A 19501-nucleotide genomic window follows, 5' to 3' on the forward strand; every position below is an offset into this window, starting at 1 on the left:
ATAATATATAATAGATTTTTGTTAAAAAAAAGAAAACCCCAGCTTCATCAGAGGGTGAATCCCCCTGACGAAGCTTGGTGAAACACGTGTTATATTTTATGTTTCATAACAGATTTTGTTTAAAAAAAAAAAACAATAGCTCAATGGAGGGCTAACAACAAACCAATTCTATAAACAAAATGCTTCTTCAGATGCACATATCTATTACTTTCCCCAAGGCCGGGGTCACACTTGCGAGTGCAATGTGAGAAACTCGCGCGAGTCTCTCACATCAATACCCGGCACTGCCGCCAGCACTTGGGACCGGTGTGTGGCCACATGTATTTCTATGCAGTTGAACACTCCGGTCCCGAGTGCCGGTGGCAGTGCCGGGTATTGATGCGAGAGACTCGCACAAATTTTTCGCATTGCACTCGCAAGTGTGACCCGGGCCTAAAGGTTAACATCAGTTAGAAAAGTATAGGAGGCAAACTTGCATAGTAATAAGGTGGAGCCCTGTTAGTTGTACAGCCCTGCTCTCCAACACGCGTTTCACCAAGCTTCCTCCGGGGGATGAGCCCTCTGACTAAGCTGCTTTTTTTTTTTTTTTTTTTTTTTTTTTAACAAAAATCAGTTATATATATATATATAATAAAGTTGATATATTTGTGAAATATTTTGTACCACCATTCCTTTTTGTTTTTTTCCTCGTGATGCTTAGGCGCAAGCCCGATACTTGTTGATTACACTGCACAACAAATTTCAGGGAAGTTCTTGTCCCCTGAGAAAATTTTATTGTATCTTATACATTTTGATATGCTGAACATGAATATGTGCTCCAAAAGTCTGTATCACTTAAGGTTTTTAACCCATTTCATGACCGAAGCTATTTTTCACTTTTCGCTCCCCTTCTTTCCAGAGCCATAACTTTATTTTTTCCTCAATATGGCCTTGTGAAGGATTATTTTTTTGCGGGATGAGCTGACGTTTTTAATGATACCACTTTTGTGCAGATAAGTTCTTTTGATTGCCCGTTATTGCATTTTAATACGATGTTGCGGCGACCAAAAGAACGTAATTCTGGTATTTTGACTTTTTTTTTTATCGCTACGCCGTTTAGCGATCAGGTAAATTTTTTTTTTACTGATAGATCGGGCGATTCTGAACATACCAAATATGTGTAGGTTTGATTTTTTTTTATTGTTTTATTTTGATTGGGGTGAAAGGGGGGTGATTTGAACTTTTATGTTTTTTTTATTTTTTATATTTTTAAACACTTTTTTTTTTTTTTTTTTTACTTTTGGCATGCTTCAATAGCCTCCATGGGAGGCTGGAAGCTGGCATAGCCTGATCAGCTCTGCTACATAGAGATGATGCTCAGATCACCTCTATGCAGCAGAATTACAGGCATGCTATGACATTCATAGAGGTCTCGAGGAGACCTCTGGTTGTGATGGCAACGCAGCAATGACCCCCGATCAAGTGACGGGGGTCGCCACTGTGTGCATTTCCGGACTGGCGTCCAGAAGTGCATTTAAATTGAGGGCACATGTCAGCTGTTAAAAACAGCTGACATGTCTTGATTTTGAGGTGGGCTTACCGCCGGAGCCCACCTCATAGCGGGGGATACTGCCAGCGGACGTACTATCCCGTCAGTTGGCAGTAAGGGGATAAGAAACAACAGTTTATAGTCTACATTATGACTTCCGAGACACTACATACATGTGCAATGATGTCAGTAGCAAACGCAATTGTTCAAAAGTGTTTTGCAGACGACTTTATAGGAATATTCATTGGTCCTAGCTTTTTTCTTTAGCGGGATTACAATTACAATTCTAAAATCTCATTCACATGGTATTTTTTTTGCTTTGAGTTTTGTGAGCTGCAGTAAAAAAAAAAAAGAAGAAGAACATCAAAAGCGGTTTTCCTGGCAACATTTTTTGTGCAGAATTTTTCATCCTGGCAATATTTTTTGTGCAGAAAAACCTGCTGCAAAAATATATTGTGTGAACATAAACGAAGACTTCGGATATCAGACATGCAAAGTAAAGGGACAGTCTCCCTTGGAGCTAATGGTTTTCGTGGAACCCTATAAACCGCCATGTAGTGCTGATTATCATGTGAGAGGAAGACCTAATAGGGCTAGAATAGCAATTTCAAGTGAAAATTCTGCAAAACTGTCATATTGGACCATCACACAAGAATAAAGAGGCACAAACAAGGATCTGACACTTGTGTTATATTCTATGTACCAGAGTGTATAAATAATGTGAAATAACACAGGTAGATTTGAGAAACAGATAAAAGCTGAATAAACAGTAAACCATCAGGAAAAAAATAAAAAAATAAAAACAATACATTTATAATCAGCTTTGCTTTAACCATTCAGCTGCCGAAGACGCATGGTCACCCAACACGGCAGCAGGACTCGGCCCTATACCGGAATGTCCCAAATGTCAACAGGAAAACAAGGGAAGCTGGGTGAGGAGCGCGCTGTAAGAAACTTTCTCCCAAAAGTCATTAAAATTTTCTTGTACCGTACATTTAGTTAAATATAGACATTTGTTATTTATACAGAAAAAATCACTTGAATAAAACTAGAAATTATTTAGTTCCACTAAAAATTCATTCGGATATTTGTAGGTCATCCAATCGCTCGTTTTTCTATACAAGGTTATTAGTTCACGCTCTGGAAGTACCAGAGGAGAGAAGATGGGACATGGAAAAGTATACATACATACATATATATATATTTCTATATATTTGTTCTATAGTTCCCTCACCGCCTCTCTACCGAGAAAACATTCACCCATTCATCAAACATTCTCATCTGGTGGGATGTCCTGTAGTTCATATGTTACAAGACGACTGAATAATCGGCATTCATTCCGGAATGGCAAATACAAAATAAAATAATATTAATTACAAAAAAGGAAAAAAATAAAATAATATTTATATATATTTATATATATATATCTAATGCAAGACTGGCACTGTTACATATTCTCGCTGGTCCTATCTGAAGGCAGATAGCTCCGGTACAGTCCGCCACGTGTGATCCACTTTCATCGGCGTCACCTTAAAACTGCCCGCGTCGGTTCCAGCAGCCACCTGGCAAATTAAGAAATTCCTCCTGCGTTTGCAGAGTCACGGTGTCATCCGGCGGCTTTGTGCTTCCCCCCACAGCAGCCACACATCTCCCCACAGTGGTGACAGGCTCGTAGAGGGAGGTAGCAGCACATACAGGGGGCAATGAAGGATAGAGTGACTAGAGCCAGCCAGCGCAGGCACAAGTTTTCATCGGAGGCGTCGCAAGAACAGGGGTCAGAGTAGTCTCCTTCCGAGTCTGACATGCAGTGGTAGAGCATACTCTCAGCACACAGCATGCAGCTGACCTGATAGATGCACCTGCGGATGGGGTCCGGAGCATCCTGACACTTTCCCCTTCCATTCTCTTCGTGGTTGAAGCGCTCCTGGCAGTACACGCACCGCGAGCGTTCTCCATCCTCTTTCCTTCGCTTTTTTAGAGAGGATGTCGGCTGAGTCTTAAAAACCCCAGAAGTTTTTTGCTCCTTGAGCGAGTTTTTGCCGTTAGCTGGAGAGTAAAGATAATTGTTCTTTTTACAGTCCACCTTGGTGAAAGGAGCACTTATCTCATGTTCCTCGCGCTCAGCGTCATTCCTCCAGATGTCGGGATGGCGGTAGTCGGCGTAGCGCTGAATGATGATGTCCCGAGGGTTGATACGCACAATCTCATCTTCATCCTGGAAGCTGACGTGGCGGAGGGGCTTGAGAGGGACCTGGAAGAAATGATGGCTTGGGTAAGTGATCGTGTGAAATGGGCAGATAACGTTATAGCCACTGCATCACTTAAGGCAGGTGCAGACGACTGTAGAACTCGGATGAGTGCTATCTGTGTTTTTTTATTCTATGGGACTGTGCACATGTCCAACTTTCTTCTCGGACAGTGTCGGTCCACGGAAAAATTAAAATCTCAGAATGCATGATTTGCATCTGAGAATCGGATGGCACTCGCCCATTCAAATCTATGGGTCAGTGGAAAAAATAAAAAATTGGACTGCACTTGATGACATCAGAATACAGTCTGATTTTCACTGACTGACAGAGAGCAGGTGGAGAAACTTTTCTTTTCTCTCCACCTCGGAGAAAATGTGGTCCTGGCCTGAGCCTGGCCTGAGCCTGGCCTGGCCTGAGCCTGGCCTGAGCCTGGCCTGAGCCTAGCCTGAACCTGGCATATGATATGCATAAGCAGACAGATTTTCTTGGGTGTGGAGAAAATGGCAATCTGCACCTGCCCTTGCTGGGACTTTGAAGACACAAGACTTTTTAATTAAAAACGTCACTTGGCCAAGGACAGTACATGCTTTACTAACATATATAACACTGGTCAACAGCATTTTTGGTGCCAAAGATATTTAATCGAATTTAGGGTATTTTTGGGGTGCTGATTCTGAATATGTCATCAGTTTTGCCAGATTGGCTCAAGTTTTTGAGATTTTTGGTATCTTATTTATAGCACTTGTTGGTAAATGCGACGCATCATCTCATTAATTTCTTTGGATTAGTACTTGAACTGAGCTGTTCTCAATATAGTTTTGTGTTAATTAGTGTTCTAAAAGTTTGTTCATAGCTTGATTTTTGCACTAACTTTATGTTGTTGTCTGTTTTCCAGTGAAAAGCATGAACTCATCAAGAAGAAGTTGTCTTAACGATCCAGACTCATTCTGTTACATTTGTGGTGAATACACACTGCCAAAACATAGAAGAAACATAACAGACTTCGTAAAAAAAGTGTATTTTGCCTATTTTGGGGTTATGCTTGGGGACCAAGACAAGTTTTGGGCACCACACATAGTGTGCAAAGCATGTATCGAATTATTACGAAAATGGAGCAAAGGACAAAGAAAAAGCTTCAAATTTGGTGTTCCAATGGTGTGGAGAGAGCCAAAAAATCATCATGATGACTGTTATTTATGGTAAACACAGGTACAGGCACATCTTCACAATGAGGGACAGGCCTTCTTGCAGATTCCATGTTACTCCCATTTTCGTTTCTTATGCTTATTGAATCCTTGCACTTGCACTGCACAGAAATAACAGTCATCATGATGATTTTTTGGCTCTCTCCACACCATTGGAACACCAAATTTGAAGCTTTTTCTTTGTCCTTTGCTCCATTTTCGTAATAATTCGATACATGCTTTGCACACTATGTGTGGTGCCCAAAACTTGTCTTGGTCCCCAAGCATAACCCCAAAATAGGCAAAATACACTTTTTTTACGAAGTCTGTTATGTTTCTTCTATGTTTTGGCAGTGTGTATTCACCACAAATGTAACAGAATGAGTCTGGATCGTTAAGACAACTTCTTCTTGATGAGTTCATGCTTTTCACTGGAAAACAGACAACAACATAAAGTTAGTGCAAAGATCAAGCTATGAACAAACTTTTAGAACACTAATTAACACAAAACTATATTGAGAACTGCTCAGTTCAAGTACTAATCCAAAGAAATTAATGAGATGATGCGTCGCATTTACCAACAAGTGCTATAAATAAGATACCAAAAATCTCAAAAACTTGAGCCAATCTGGCAAAACTGATGACATATTCAGAATCAGCACCCCAAAAATACCCTAAATTCATTAAAATATTTTGGACACCAGAAAATTTTTTTTTTTTTGTTGACCTGTGTAATTTATTAGTTCACTTTCAAAAAAGCACAAACACGAAAATGATGCTTCCTGAAATTTTGCATATAAGATTGTTTTCTATGGGTGACACTATCGTTAACCCTGACAATAACCCTGCTCCAGAGATCAACTGTAATCTATGGAGGAAGCCGGCAAGGAGTATTGTTTCTCTGCTTTCCACAGTTTAAAGGGGATGTTTTCCAGCACCACAGGAAAGTATCGTAGTTAATCATATAGGATTAAAAAATTGGTAAAATGTGCACGTATTAAAAAATGCCTACACGTTTCGGGTAGAAAAACCCTTACTCATAGTTGCTATGTTTCTCTGCAATGCCACCATAGAGAAAGACAAAGCAATACATAATGCCCACTGAAATGAATAGGTCATCCATGCAATGTAAGGCTACTTTCACACTAGCGTCGTACTCGGCCCGTCGCAGTGCGTCGGGCCGACGTACCGACGCTAGCAGTGAATGCGCCGCACAACAGGGGCAGCGGATGCTGTTTTTCCACGCATCCGCTGCCCCATTGTGAGGTGCGGGGAGGTGGGGGCGGAGTTCCGGCCGTGCATGTGCGGTCGGAAATGGCGGACCGTCGGCACAAAAAAAGTTACATGTAACGTTTTTTGCTGCCGGCGGTCCGCCAAAACACGACGCAACCGTCGCAACGCAACGTGTGTGCATACGTCGCAATGCGTCGCCAATGTAAATCTATGGGGAAAAAACGCATCCTGCAGACAACTTTGCAGCATGCGTTTTTTCGCCAAAACGACGCATTGCGACGTATGCAAAAAAACGCTAGTGTGAAAGTAGCCTAAGCATGTTGGGTCATCCACAGTGAGACAGTCCGTTTAACTACTCAACACTCCTCCTTACAAATGGGACACCCCAATCTATGGCAGTAGAAATCCATAATGATGTTTGGAAATGGGCTCTCTAAACTAAACATACCCTTTAAAAAAAAAAAAAGAAAAACATTTTTAAAGTATGTAAAAAAAAAAGGAAAACCTAACATGTTTTAACTTATTAAAGTTATTTTTCCCCCATTTTAAAAAAATGATTCTCACCGGGCCTAAGACACTACATTTTAAAAAAAAATAAAAATCCTATATTTGCCACCTGAACCGGCAGTGCTCCTCTGCACTCACTACAGTAACCTGTGCTGCTGGTCTGGAACAAAGCGAGGGTGGATTATTATTTATACTTTTGAATATATTTTATTATTCAAATCTGGTCCCATTTAGAATAATTCTTAAAAATAGGGGAACACCCTTTAAGTCTAAATAGGAATGTATTGTTTGAAAAATAATTTTTTTTTTTTTTTTTTAATAGTTTATAGAATTTTTTTTTAAGCTTTTCTAATTTTTCAAGTTGCTTAAGTTTAAAATTAAATCTGAAATCTTTTAGTTTTCACACCGGCCACTTAAGTCTGACAATTCCTGTACTGTAGAGATCACCTTCCAGTTGTTATCACATGCAGAATTTAAATGTCACAATCACACCATTCACAATGGGTGACAGATCACATCCTCTTACCTTCTTTTTGGCCCCTGGGGCCAAAAAAATACAAAGCCCACCACAACTTTAAATGAGCCAAACTTGCATTGCATGAACCCTATGCGCATGGACATTCAAATATGCTCTTATTGTGGGTGTGTAAAACAGGTGTGTAAGGGAGGCAGACTCGAGGAAGATAATTCACTTTCACTGCTCTGTATGCGGCCTGTGGAGCTAGAAACGTACTGACTAGCATTGATAAGCATTGGAGAAAGTGTTAGGCTACTTTCACACTAGCGTCATTTGCAATAAGTCGCAATGCGTCGTCCAGGAGAAAAAACGCATCCTGCAAAGTTGTCTGCAGGATGCGTTTTTTCCCCATAGACTTTCATTAACGACACATTGCGACGTATTGCCACACGTCGCAACCGTCGTGCGACGGTTGCGTTGTGTTTTGGCGGACCATCGGCACAAAAAAATGTTACATGTAACGTTGTTTTGTGCGTCGAGTCCGCCATTTTCGACCGCGCATGTGGGCCGAAACTCCGCCCCCTCGTCCCCGGACCTTACAATGGGGCAGCGTAAGTGTCGTAAGACTGCTTCCGCTGCCCACGTCGGGCATTTATTTCACAGCATGCGTCGGTATGTCGGGCCGACGCACTGCGACCTCCCCGTGCCGACGCTAGTGTGAAAGCACTTAGGCTATGTTCACAGATTGCGTTTTTGCTGCAATTTTTAATGCAAATTTTAAGCTGTGATTTACAATACCAATAGAAGCTATCAGATTTCAAGAATCTCATGCACAAAAGGCTTTTTTTTTCCTGACTGAATTGGAAAAATGCTGCATGTCCCTTTTTTCAAAGTTTTTGCAGCATTTTTTCCAAAACAATGAATAAGTGCGAAAACGCAGCAAAAAACACAGGTACCAATTTTTCCTGTGTTTTTGGCACAAAAAGTTGCATCACTTTTTTTTTGGGGGGGGGGGAGGGGCCAGCATTAAACTGTCAGCATTTACAAGAGACAAATGTACAAGATAAAAACGCAGCAAATAAATACATTTTATCAACTTGCACACGAGACAACAAAAATGCAGCAATAAATACAGGCAGCACAATCTGCATTTTTGTAAGTCGTTTCTTTATTGCCAAAAGAGCAGGTTTGGCCTGCAGAAAAAAAAACGCAGCGAAGACGCAACGTGTGAACATAGCCTAAAAGTACACCTAAAATATATGAACCCATTGACCCTGGAGAGGAGTGGGTGAAGCAATACAAACACCTCGCTGTCTCACCTGGGTGTGCATATAGGCTCTTCTGGGATTAAGGTTTTCAAAGGGAGAAGGCCTGATGGCGGAGCTGCGGTAGAGTTCATCCGTTGGAATCGAGTCACAATGGAAAAACGAGTCATTGTTCTGAGTGCTGCAATTATCTTCTTTACTCATCTAAAAAGGACAGACATAAGAAAAATCATGACATACATATATAAATAAATAGTCTGTGGTAAAAGATACAAATAAAACACTACATTGAATAAAATGCAAAAAAGAATCCATATACTCCTGGATAAGCAATAACTGATGCCACACCGCGTGTGCCATGCGAGGTCTAAGCCATGACTACAGGTGAAACATGACCAAGACTCTCCCACTGCTCCAGTTTAATAAAGGTTACGTGACTAGTGATAAATTTCCCACTGTGAGGAGACTTGCAGTGTAATTATACATCTGTGTGCCGTATGACTAACTGCTGTGAGTGCTTTACAAAACATATTGCAAAAAGTTGCCTGCACTCCAGACCGACGTAAATCTGGAAAAGCAGTTACAAGTAGCATCATCATCCATATAACATCACAGCAGTTCCAGCCGTCACATTAGGGAGAAATTAATTAAATGTTTGACCGAGTCGGAGTCAGGTATAAAGTGGACCGACTGACTCCTAAAATATATAATAATTTGGGATCAGAAGTTCAGTGCAGGATGTGCTATAAATGTTTTCAGAATAATTTGGGAAAGTTATGAAATGTCCTATAAATGTCTGTTCTGTTTCTGATCTAAAGATCTGGGTTTTAGTTGAGATGAATCTGTGCTGCACTTTATGTACATGCTCAGTAGTGACCAGTGCTGTGGAGTCATAATGAGATGAATCTTTGCTGCACTTTATGTACATGCTCAGTAGTGACCAGTGCTGTGGAGTCGTAGATGAGATGAATCTGTGCTGCACTTTATGTACATGCTCAGTAGTGACCAGTGCTGTGGAGTCGTAGATGAGATGAATCTTTGCTGTACTTTATGTACATGCTCAGTAGTGACCAGGGCTGTGGAGTCGTAGATGAGATGAATCTTTGCTGTACTTTATGTACATGCTCAGTAGTGACCAGTGCTGTGGAGTCATAATGAGATGAATCTGTGCTGCACTTTATGTACATGCTCCGTAGTGACCAGTGCTGTGGAGTCGTAGATGAGATGAATCTGTGCTGCACTTCATGTACATGCTCAGTAGTGACCAGTGCTGTGGAGTCATAGATGAGATGAATCTGTGCTGCACATTATGTACATGCTCAGTAGTGACCAGTGCTGTGGAGTCGTAGATGAGATGAATCTGTGCTGCACTTTATGTACATGCTCAGTAGTGACCAGTGCTGTGTAGTCGTAGATGAGATGAATCTGTGCTGTACTTTATGTACATGCTCAGTAGTGACCAGTGCTGTGGAGTCATAGATGAGATGAATCTGTGCTGCACATTATGTACATGCTCAGTAGTGACCAGTGCTGTGGAGTCGTAGATGAGATGAATCTGTGCTGCACTTTATGTACATGCTCAGTAGTGACCAGTGCTGTGGAGTCGTAGATGAGATGAATCTGTGCTGCACTTTATGTACATGCTCAGTAGTGACCAGTGCTGTGGAGTCGTAGATGAGATGAATCTGTGCTGCACTTTATGTACATGCTCAGTAGTGACCAGTGCTGTGGAGTCGTAGATGAGATGAATCTGTGCTGCACTTTATGTACATGCTCAGTAGTGACCAGTGCTGTGGAGTCGTAGATGAGATGAATCTTTGCTGTACTTTATGTACATGCTCAGTAGTGACCAGTGCTGTGGAGTCATAGATGAGATGAATCTGTGCTGCACTTTATGTACATGCTCAGTAGTGACTAGTGCTGTGAAGTCGGAAGTCACAGAAATTGATGAGTCGGAGTCAGTGGTTTGGGTTACCGACTCTACCGCTCTGCAAATATAACAGGGTAATTTTCAAGTTGATTATTTTGTACGGCCACCGAAGGATGCTATAAATATCCAAGTGGCCTTTGGCAGAAAAATGGTTCCCCACCCCTAGAGTAGGGGAATGTACTAGTGTTCGGGGAATGTACTATGGAAAGCATCATACTGTGTTCAGGGGAATGTATTTTGTTTGTGTGTGGGGAGGAATTTACTGCAGGTGTGGGGGGGGCAATGTTTTGTGGAGGAATCATAGGCTGTGTGGGGATGAATCTACTGTGGGGGGCATTACACTGGGTGTGGAGAATGTACTGCGGGGACAAAATACTGTGTGTGGGGAGGAATATACTGTGGGGGATCATACTGTGTGGAGGGATATGTACTGTTGGGCATCATACTGTGGGAAGTGTACTGTTGGCCATAATACTCACTAAGAGCAAAATTTATGTTTGGACACAAAAGGAATGGGAGAGAGTAAGGTACTAGCTTAGCATAAAACAACATTTGGGCACTACAGTGCTTGACTCACTTTCTCACTCAAAGTTGGGAGATCTAGCAATTTACATATACAGCTCTGGCAAAAATTAAGAGTCCGCTGCAACATGTTCAGTTTGCCTGATTTTTCTCTTTATAGGTATAATTTTGAGTAAAATGTAAATTGTTCTTTTAATCTATAAACTTCTGACAACTTGTCTCCGAATTTCCAAGCAATAAATTTTGTATTTTTTTTTCTGAAAAGGAGAAATGGTCAAAATTTTCAAAACAAGCAAACAAGCAGTGCTTTCAGACCTTAAATAATGCAAAGAAAACAAGTTCATAATCATTTAGAAACAACAATACTAATGTTTTAACTCAGGAAGAGTTCAGAAATCAATATTTTGTGGAATGACAATGATTTTAATCACAGCTTTCATGCGTCTTGGCATGCTTTCCACCAATCTTTCACACTGCTCCTGACGCAAAAATGTAAGCAGTTCTCCTTTGTTTGATGGCTTGTGACTATCCATCTTCCTCTTGATTACGTTCCAGAGGTTTTCAATGGGGTTCAGGTCTGGAGATTGGGCTGCCCATGAAAGGGTTTTGATGTGGTGTATTTGTAATTATTCATAAAGCAGTCCTTCAGAGAAATGTTCTGCTTTGGTGTCTTACAATTTGGGTAAAGGAATTATATACTAAAACCATTACAAATCAGTTACATGTGTTTTCAGTAATGCTTAGGCCAGGTTCACATGGGCATATTCCATGGTCCATAAACGGAGTGCAATGCCTGTACTGACCACAGGTTTCCCAACCAAAATTTACTGTCACATTTGTGTTTATGAGGCTGTAAACTCGGGTTGGGAGACACATAGTCAGTACAGACATTGTGCTTGGCCTGTCTGAACCCAATGTTTGTGAAATCTGACCAAAATCGATTTCATGGGACCAACTAAAAAACACTCTTGACATCTTCCCTTGGTAATAAAACAGGACTGTTGAAGCGAAGAGGTGTCTACTAAAGAATACAGCTGCTCAGCTCATTTTTATGGGGCATTCAAGAAAGATTGCTGCTGCCTGTCCAACGAGTAGCTCTGGTGTATTTCCAGCATAAAAACTAACTAGGACATGACTTAATTTCCTTTAACCGATATCACAGGCAGTGTCCAGACCAGAGATTCTTTTTCTAAGGCCTCATAAGGCAGACCAAAGAAGACGCCCGGGCCTCATCAGGCAGGACAAAGATGATCCCCGGGCCTCACCAGTCAGACCAAAGGCGACGCCCAGGCTTCACCAGGCAGACCAAAGACCATGATGCCCAGACTTCACTAGGCAGACCAAAGGTGACTCCCGGGTCTCACCAGGCAGACCAAAGGCGACGCCCAGGCCTCACCAGGCAGACCAAAGGCGACACCCAGGCCTCACCAGGCAGACCAAAGGCGACGCCCAGGCCTCACCAGGCAGACCAAAGACCATGATGCCCAGACTTCACTAGGCAGACCAAAGGTGACTCCCGGGTCTCACCAGGCAGACCAAAGGCGACGCCCAGGCCTCACCAGGCAGACCAAAGGCGACGCCCAGGCCTCACCAGGCAGACCAAAGGCGACGCCCAGGCCTCACCAGGCAGACCAAAGACTATGCCCAGGCTTCACCAGGCAGGGCAAAGACGATGCCCAGGCTTCACTAGGCAGACCAAACGTGACTCCCGGGTCTCACCAGGCAGACCAAAGATGATCCCCGGGCCTCACCAGGCAGGCTAAAGGCGAAGCCCAGGCCTCACCAGGCATACCAAAGACGACGCCCAGACTTCACCAGCCAGACCAAAGACAACGCCCAAGCTTCACCAAACAGACCAAAGATGACACCAAGGCCTCACCGGACAGACCAAAGATGACACCAAGGCTCATCGGGCAGACCAAAGATGACACCAATGCTCACCAGGCAGACCAAAGATGACACCAAGTCTCACCAGGCAGACCAAAAGATGACACCAAGTCTCACCAGGCAGACCAAAGATGACACCAAGTCTCACCAGGCAGACCAAAGATGACACCAAGGCTCACCAGGCAAACCAAAGGTGTTGCATGGGCCTCCGCATAAGTACAGAATGAGTTAATTATGTTTCTAAACTATAAGTTGCAGTAGCCATGGAAAAGACTGCCACAAAGAATCACTTCTATGGAAACGGTCTACCAGGCAGCACCTCAACAATTAGGGATGCCTCTCAATTTGAGAAGGACTGCAGAACGTGTACATGGGCACAGTATCATTACCATTTTGGATTAAGTGGAGACTTCTGCTTTACAATAAGAGCAACAAATAAAATAGACAGTATATTTTAATGCTTAAACTGGAAACGCAAACTAAAAGGGAAGTCTGCTACATAGTGGGTTCTGCCTAAAACAAAAAAGTCATATTGTCACGAGTCGGACCGGGGGTGTTAGAGCAATGTTGGTGCTCTGACTCCCGTAGTTCATGTGACATTGTTATGTTCTATCAGCGCTGCAGTCAATCATCGCCCACTGATGGAATGCAGCTCTCAAATGACATGACAATATCATGTGAACAGGAAAGTCGCAGCATCGACATTGTTGACAGGCCGCTGTTCCAGGAAGTGAGAATAATGTGGTTTTTTTGTGAAATAAGTAGTTTCCAGTAGTGGACAATCCCTTCAATATTTGACATGGCGATTCCATCTCTGGGCTTGTAGGATTATGGCCCATCGTTGGTGAACTTGCACCGATATATTGTGAATAGGACCGTCTGCCATAAACATTTCCTGACAAATTTTGCGACTAGAAGCACAATGTAGACACTTGGGCGACAGATCAGAAACAACCTGTTAATGGCGGCTTCTGCCTCCCACATCAACGTCTGTCTGAAGACAAAACAGAATCATAGCGAAGATTTTCACATCTCCATTACTGCTCAAAACACCAACTAGGCTACTGTCTCTTTAGGACTCTGAGTTTTTGACATCTGTGCTCGGAGGTTTATAGGAAACGGTTGTCCGATTTGGGAAAAACTGCAGAGTTGAAGGACAGATGAGGGACATTAACGCCCCGAGTCCCATCCGCCAAATACGGTCTAAAGCAGGACGAAGAGATACACTTCTATGTAGTCACAGGCAAAGTATGGTGCTGCAAGTGAGTGGGCAACAGCATGCCAATGAAGACCCACTTTATAAACAAGGTGACGTTACCATGGAAACACTCCATGGCGACACAGCAAAAGGCAAGAAAAGGAGGAAAAAAAAACACAAGAGAAAGAATTGAGACAGGAAAGTGCTCAACTGTTTACATTAAGCTGTGGCCTGAGACAAGAAGAAATATAAAATGTGCGAAGACGAGTTACTCAATGGAGAACCTAGTTATTTGGGATGTGTTTCTGGTAAAATTAATACGCAATGTGACAGAAGTCACAGAATTTAAGTTATAACAATATTAAAGGGATACTCGGGAGAAGCATTCATCTATTCGCTTGATAACTGATAAATCTGGATAGATCAAGTCTCCCAAGATCTCAATCTGTGCATGCGCTGCCTCTGGCGGCCATTTTCCCATAGCCCACCGAAGGGATATCATTGGAAAAATGGACTCAGATCTCTCTGCCTCCTGCTCATTCGGTAAGAATGGTCCAAAAGTTCAGTTGTGAGGTGTAAGAAGCTTGTTGGTGGCTATAGCAAGCGATTGATTGCAGTTACCGTATATACTCGAGAATAAGCCCTTTTTTTAGGCTGAAATTGCCCCTCTCGGCTTATACTCGAGTCACGGGTCGGCAGGGGAGGGGGAGCGGCAGCGGTCTAATAATACTCACCTGCTCCTGGCGAGGTCCCTGCACGTCTGTTCCCCGACGCTGACCGCTTCTTCCTGTAGTGAGCAGTCACATGATACCGCTCATTACAGTAATGAATATGGACTCCACTCCCATAGGGGTGGAGCCGCATATTCATCACTGTAATGAGCGGTACCATGTGACCGCTCACTACAGGAAGAAGCTGCAGGTGCCAGGGAACAGACATGCAGGGACCGTGCCAGGAGCAGGTGAGTATAACAAAGTGCGCGATATTCACCTGCTCCCCGTTCCACCGTCGGCGCCGCTGTGTCTTCTGCGTCCTCTGTACTGATGCTCAGGTCAGAGGGCGCGATGACGCAATTAGTGCGCGCCGCCTGAGCAGTCAGTGCAGAGGACGGGGAAGACACAGCAGTGGTCGGCGGTGGAACGGGAAAGGTGAGTATAGCAAGTGCCGGGGGCCTGAGAGGTGAGTATGTGATTTTTTATTTTTTTAATCGCAGCAACAGGATATGGGGCAAATATCTGTATGGAACATTTTATGTGGCCATGTGCAGCATTATATGGGGCAAATATCTGTATGGAGCATCTTATGTGGCCTTGTGCAGCATTATATGGGGCAAATATCTGTATGGGGCCATGTGCAGCATTATATGGGGCAAATATCTGTATGGATATTCAAAAACACGTTACCTACTGATGTCTCAATTAATTTTACTTTTATTAGTATCTATTTTTACTTTTGAAATTTACCAGTAGCTGCTGCATTTCCCACCCTAGGCTTATACTCGAGTCAGAAGTTTTCCCAGTTTTTTGTGGCAAAATTAGGGGGGTCGGCTTATACTCGGGTCGTCTTATACTCAAGTATATACGGTATTTATTCCAAAGTGTGGGCAACCAAATATTAAGTTGAGGGTGCCAACAATTTTGTCTGGCACATTTTTGTTTTGTTTTTTTGTGTGTGAAATGATGTCCAATTTGCCTTTTTTTCTGTAACAATATCAAGGGAGCCAACACTTTCAGCCATGAAGTGCCATTATATATACACACACATACATACACACATGTTTGCACACTGTTTGGCCTAAAGTATTATGACAACTAAATTCAGGTTTTTCATTCACACCCATTGCTACAGGTGTATACAATCAAGGACCTAACCACACAGTGGGTTTGCAGAGTGCTCTGGCACACAGTGCATATAAGTCCCCTTCGGTCCTGCTGATTTGGTAACTGCAGTAATCCAAACCTTCTCTGGTATTAACATCAGCAGAAAATACTGGGCACCGGGAGCCTCCTGTCAGGTTTTCATGGCCGAGCAGCTGACTGCAAAGTGCCAACTGTAACGGTTGGTGGAGGGGGGTAATGGTATGTGGTTGTTTTTTATAGTTCCAGTGAAGGGGAATCTTAATGATACAGCAACAAGACATTTTGGACAATTGTAGATTCCAACATTGTGGGAACTCTTGGGCTCTTTTCTGTCCCCCGTGACTGAGCCCAGTGCACAAAGCAAGGTCTATAATGACATGGTTGGGGGGTCTGGTGTGGAAGAACTTGTCCGGCTGCACAATGCCCTGATCCCAACCCCATCCAACACCATTAGAATAAACTAGAATGGAGATTGTGAGCCCGGTCCCCTCCTCCAACATCAGTGTCTGACCTCACAAATGATTTTTTTTAATTAATGATCAAAATTCTCCAGATACCTCCAAAATCTTGGTGAAAGGCTACCTAGAAGAATGGAAGCCGTTATTGCTGCAAAGGTATGAACTCCATATTAGGCTACGTTCACATTTGCGTTGTGCGCCGCAGCATCGGCGCCGCAGCGCACAACGCAAACAAAAACGCGGCAAAACGCACGCTAAAACGCTGCGTTTTGCGCCGCATGCGTCCTTTTTGGCCGAAAGTTGGATGCAAAAAAAATGCAACTTGAAGCGTTTCTTGCGTCCAACGCTTGCGGCCATGCGGCGCAAAACGCAGCACAACGCATGTCCATGCGCCCCCATGTTAAATATAGGGGCGCATGACGCATGCGGCGACGCTGCGGCGCCCGACGCTGCGGCGCTGACCGCAAATGTGAACGTAGCCTTAATGCCTAAGGATTTAGAATGGGAGGTCACAAAAGCTCCTACAGACACACACATTATTTGTATTAGATCCTTTAAGAACAAGGCTGCAAAATCTTATTGCCACCTTTACCGACAGAAGAAAGCAGGTAATAATGTAGATTGCTATCCCAAATAGGTGTTACTAGCAACTGACTACTAAGGGAATCCGTCACCAGATCTTTGCCCCCTAATCTGAGAGAAGCATACTATAGACACAGAGACCTTGATTCCAGCAATGTGTCACTTACTGGACGCTTGCTGTAGTTTTGATAAAAAAAACCACTGTTATCAGCAGGAGATTATCACTAGAGGACTAATAAACTTCTCATATAGTCCAGCAAATCATGAGCTCTGCAGAGCCCCTCCCCCAACACTGATTGCAGGCATTTGCTAATATTATTGCCAATTATAAATGAGTATAGTTCTTCTGATTCGCCATATCCCTTTCATGTGCAGACAATGCAGTAGCTTAGGTATCTATGGTTAAGACCACTTGTATTAGTGACAGTTAGTTGTCAGTGGTCATAGCCGTAGATACCTAAGCTACTGCAATGCTCTTCACATGGGGTAAGTGAAATAGCTAATCAGAAGAACTATACTACATTTCAAATTGGAGGGATTTGCTAATATTATTACACTACTACATATTGGAATAGGATCTTGAAGATGGGAATACCCCTTTAGTGGATGTATTTAGAAGTAAATATATCTAAAGGAAATGTTCTTTGTTCGCAAGCACACTCAATCTTTCAGCCATTTCTACAACTTCACAAAGTTTGGAATATTAATAACGGGAAGAGTCTGCACCTTTGCTTACCGCAGTCTTTTAAGAAATCTGCCTTCTCCCAGCTGCTGGTAGAACAATTACGGTACTGTGGTTGCTATGAGATTTGTTTGATTGCTCCCCAGCCCCCTTTCTGAAGCTGCAGTTCTGTGCAAGGGGGCAGGCAAGCTATAAAAGTGTCTCCAGCTGCAAAAATGGCAGCCAGATGAGCAAGAAAGCTGGAGTGGGGGGAGGAAAGGCTATAGAAGCCTCCCCTCCCCCCACCGCCCACTCACAGCCACAGAACTTTTCTCCTGTCATTCTGGAGCATCCTCCAGGCAGCCAGGAAGCTAAATTTACAGTGACTGCGCTGGGGCCAGCAGGATGTGGGAGATTGTGAGATTATAGTATATTGCCCAGACCTAATCTCTGCTCACAAAATACCAATCCAGGGACGCTCGAATCCATTAACTGGAAAGGAGAAAAAAAACAATAGAAAAAGAATAGAACAAGAGAGGAAACAAAAGAGTAAACAATACAATAATAGGAAACAAACTGGAGGAAGTAAACAAATTTAAACTAGGAGGAAATTTCCTTTTAATTTTTGGCAAAAATTAGGGCAGGAAATCTGCAGAGGACTTTTCAGTAAGTACATCAGTCACTTTTTACAACATTCACTTGGTGTTTGTCATGCCAGAGACATTAGCGACTCCATCACAAGACACAAATGACATCCCAGGCACCAAATATTAGCCTGGAATCTCTTTGAATCGACTTGTTGTGTCTGTCGTATATACTGCAGTATTGTTCACATAGATTCTTTGTTAAAGTTTTGGGGTGTTTTTTTCTCTCTTTTTTTTTCCATGCAAGACACATGTCAATGGTTCATCCGCTTCCAAACAACAGCGAGAACAGTTGGGATTCCGAAGAGTTCACTAAGCAATTATATAATTGCAAGAAATGAAGTCCAATCACTCATACGGACTCCAGACAAGGCCGAGCCCTAACTTCAAACACTGATGATAATTGCCCATTTATCTTTTTTAGGCGATTATAGCCAGAACCCCCTTCTTTTATTTCTGGCAGGAACAATTAGATGTATTACGTACCTGAGATCCTTCCTCTGATCCAACATCTGATTCCCCATGAGATGTAGGAAAACCTGCACATGCCAGGAGGAAAAAAAAATCCATATTTACACACTGGAAATATACATTTCAACAGTATAGTCGAAGGAACACAAGACAAGTCCTAGGCTTAAATTGGTTAGCAAAACAGCAGAAACCAAGCTGCTCTTGAGCTATTGCAACTTTTGTGTCTTGTTTTTATTTTATGCTATTCCGCTTTTGTAAAATGCAGGGTATTTTCTAAGTTGGGAGGCCATAAACATAAGGTTCATATCAGCCAAATCTATTGATGTTCTTGGTACCATCCAACCATGTAACATGGATGGGGCAGCACGGTGGCTCAGTGGTTAGCACAGCTGCGTTGCAGAGCAGGGGCCCTGGGATCAAATCCCACCATGGACAACATCTTCAAGCTGTTTATATGTTCTCCCCGTGTTTGCGTGGGTTTCCTATGGTTCTCCGGTTTCCTACCACAATCCAAAGACTAGATTGTGAGCTCCAACATCGTCTGTAAAGCACTGCAGAATATGATGGCACTATATAAGTAAACATAATAAATATGGTAGTATCTGTACTTTCCCTGATGGTAGACGTCGGGAGAACAATGATTGGCCAGGTTGGATTTTATCATGTTTGGTCCACACTACCACCAGGAACCTACACCTTTTGAGAACACATACGAGAGCCAAACGTGCATGTGTATCATGGGGTGGGAGATGGGTAGAAGCTTTCTGGCAAATGAGTTTGGTCAACTGCTAGCTCAAGTTCACCGCGATCATAACTGTAAAGGATGGACCAGGTAAAATTGTGATAAGCATAATGTAAGTGTAGGC

At 42.9% G+C, this 19501-nt stretch overlaps 1 protein-coding gene across 1 annotated transcript in view; it reads right to left on the reverse strand.

The window, feature by feature from the left end:
• Nucleotides 1-2198: 2198 nt before the first annotated feature.
• The window catches only part of SPRED1 (sprouty related EVH1 domain containing 1), a 69598-nt gene continuing 52295 nt past the window's right edge, over nt 2199-19501 (reverse strand). Inside the window, exons 4-6 of the mRNA XM_077263627.1 lie at nt 18651-18703; nt 8478-8627; nt 2199-3779 (exon numbers count right to left, since the gene is read on the reverse strand). Coding sequence (XP_077119742.1) covers nt 3135-3779; nt 8478-8627; nt 18651-18703 — 848 coding nt within the window. The 3' untranslated portion in view covers nt 2199-3134. The remainder of the gene's footprint in view (nt 3780-8477; nt 8628-18650; nt 18704-19501) is intronic.

The sequence above is a fragment of the Ranitomeya variabilis genome, chromosome 1 (genome assembly GCF_051348905.1).
Source record: "Ranitomeya variabilis isolate aRanVar5 chromosome 1, aRanVar5.hap1, whole genome shotgun sequence".
Taxonomy (NCBI): domain Eukaryota; kingdom Metazoa; phylum Chordata; class Amphibia; order Anura; family Dendrobatidae; genus Ranitomeya; species Ranitomeya variabilis.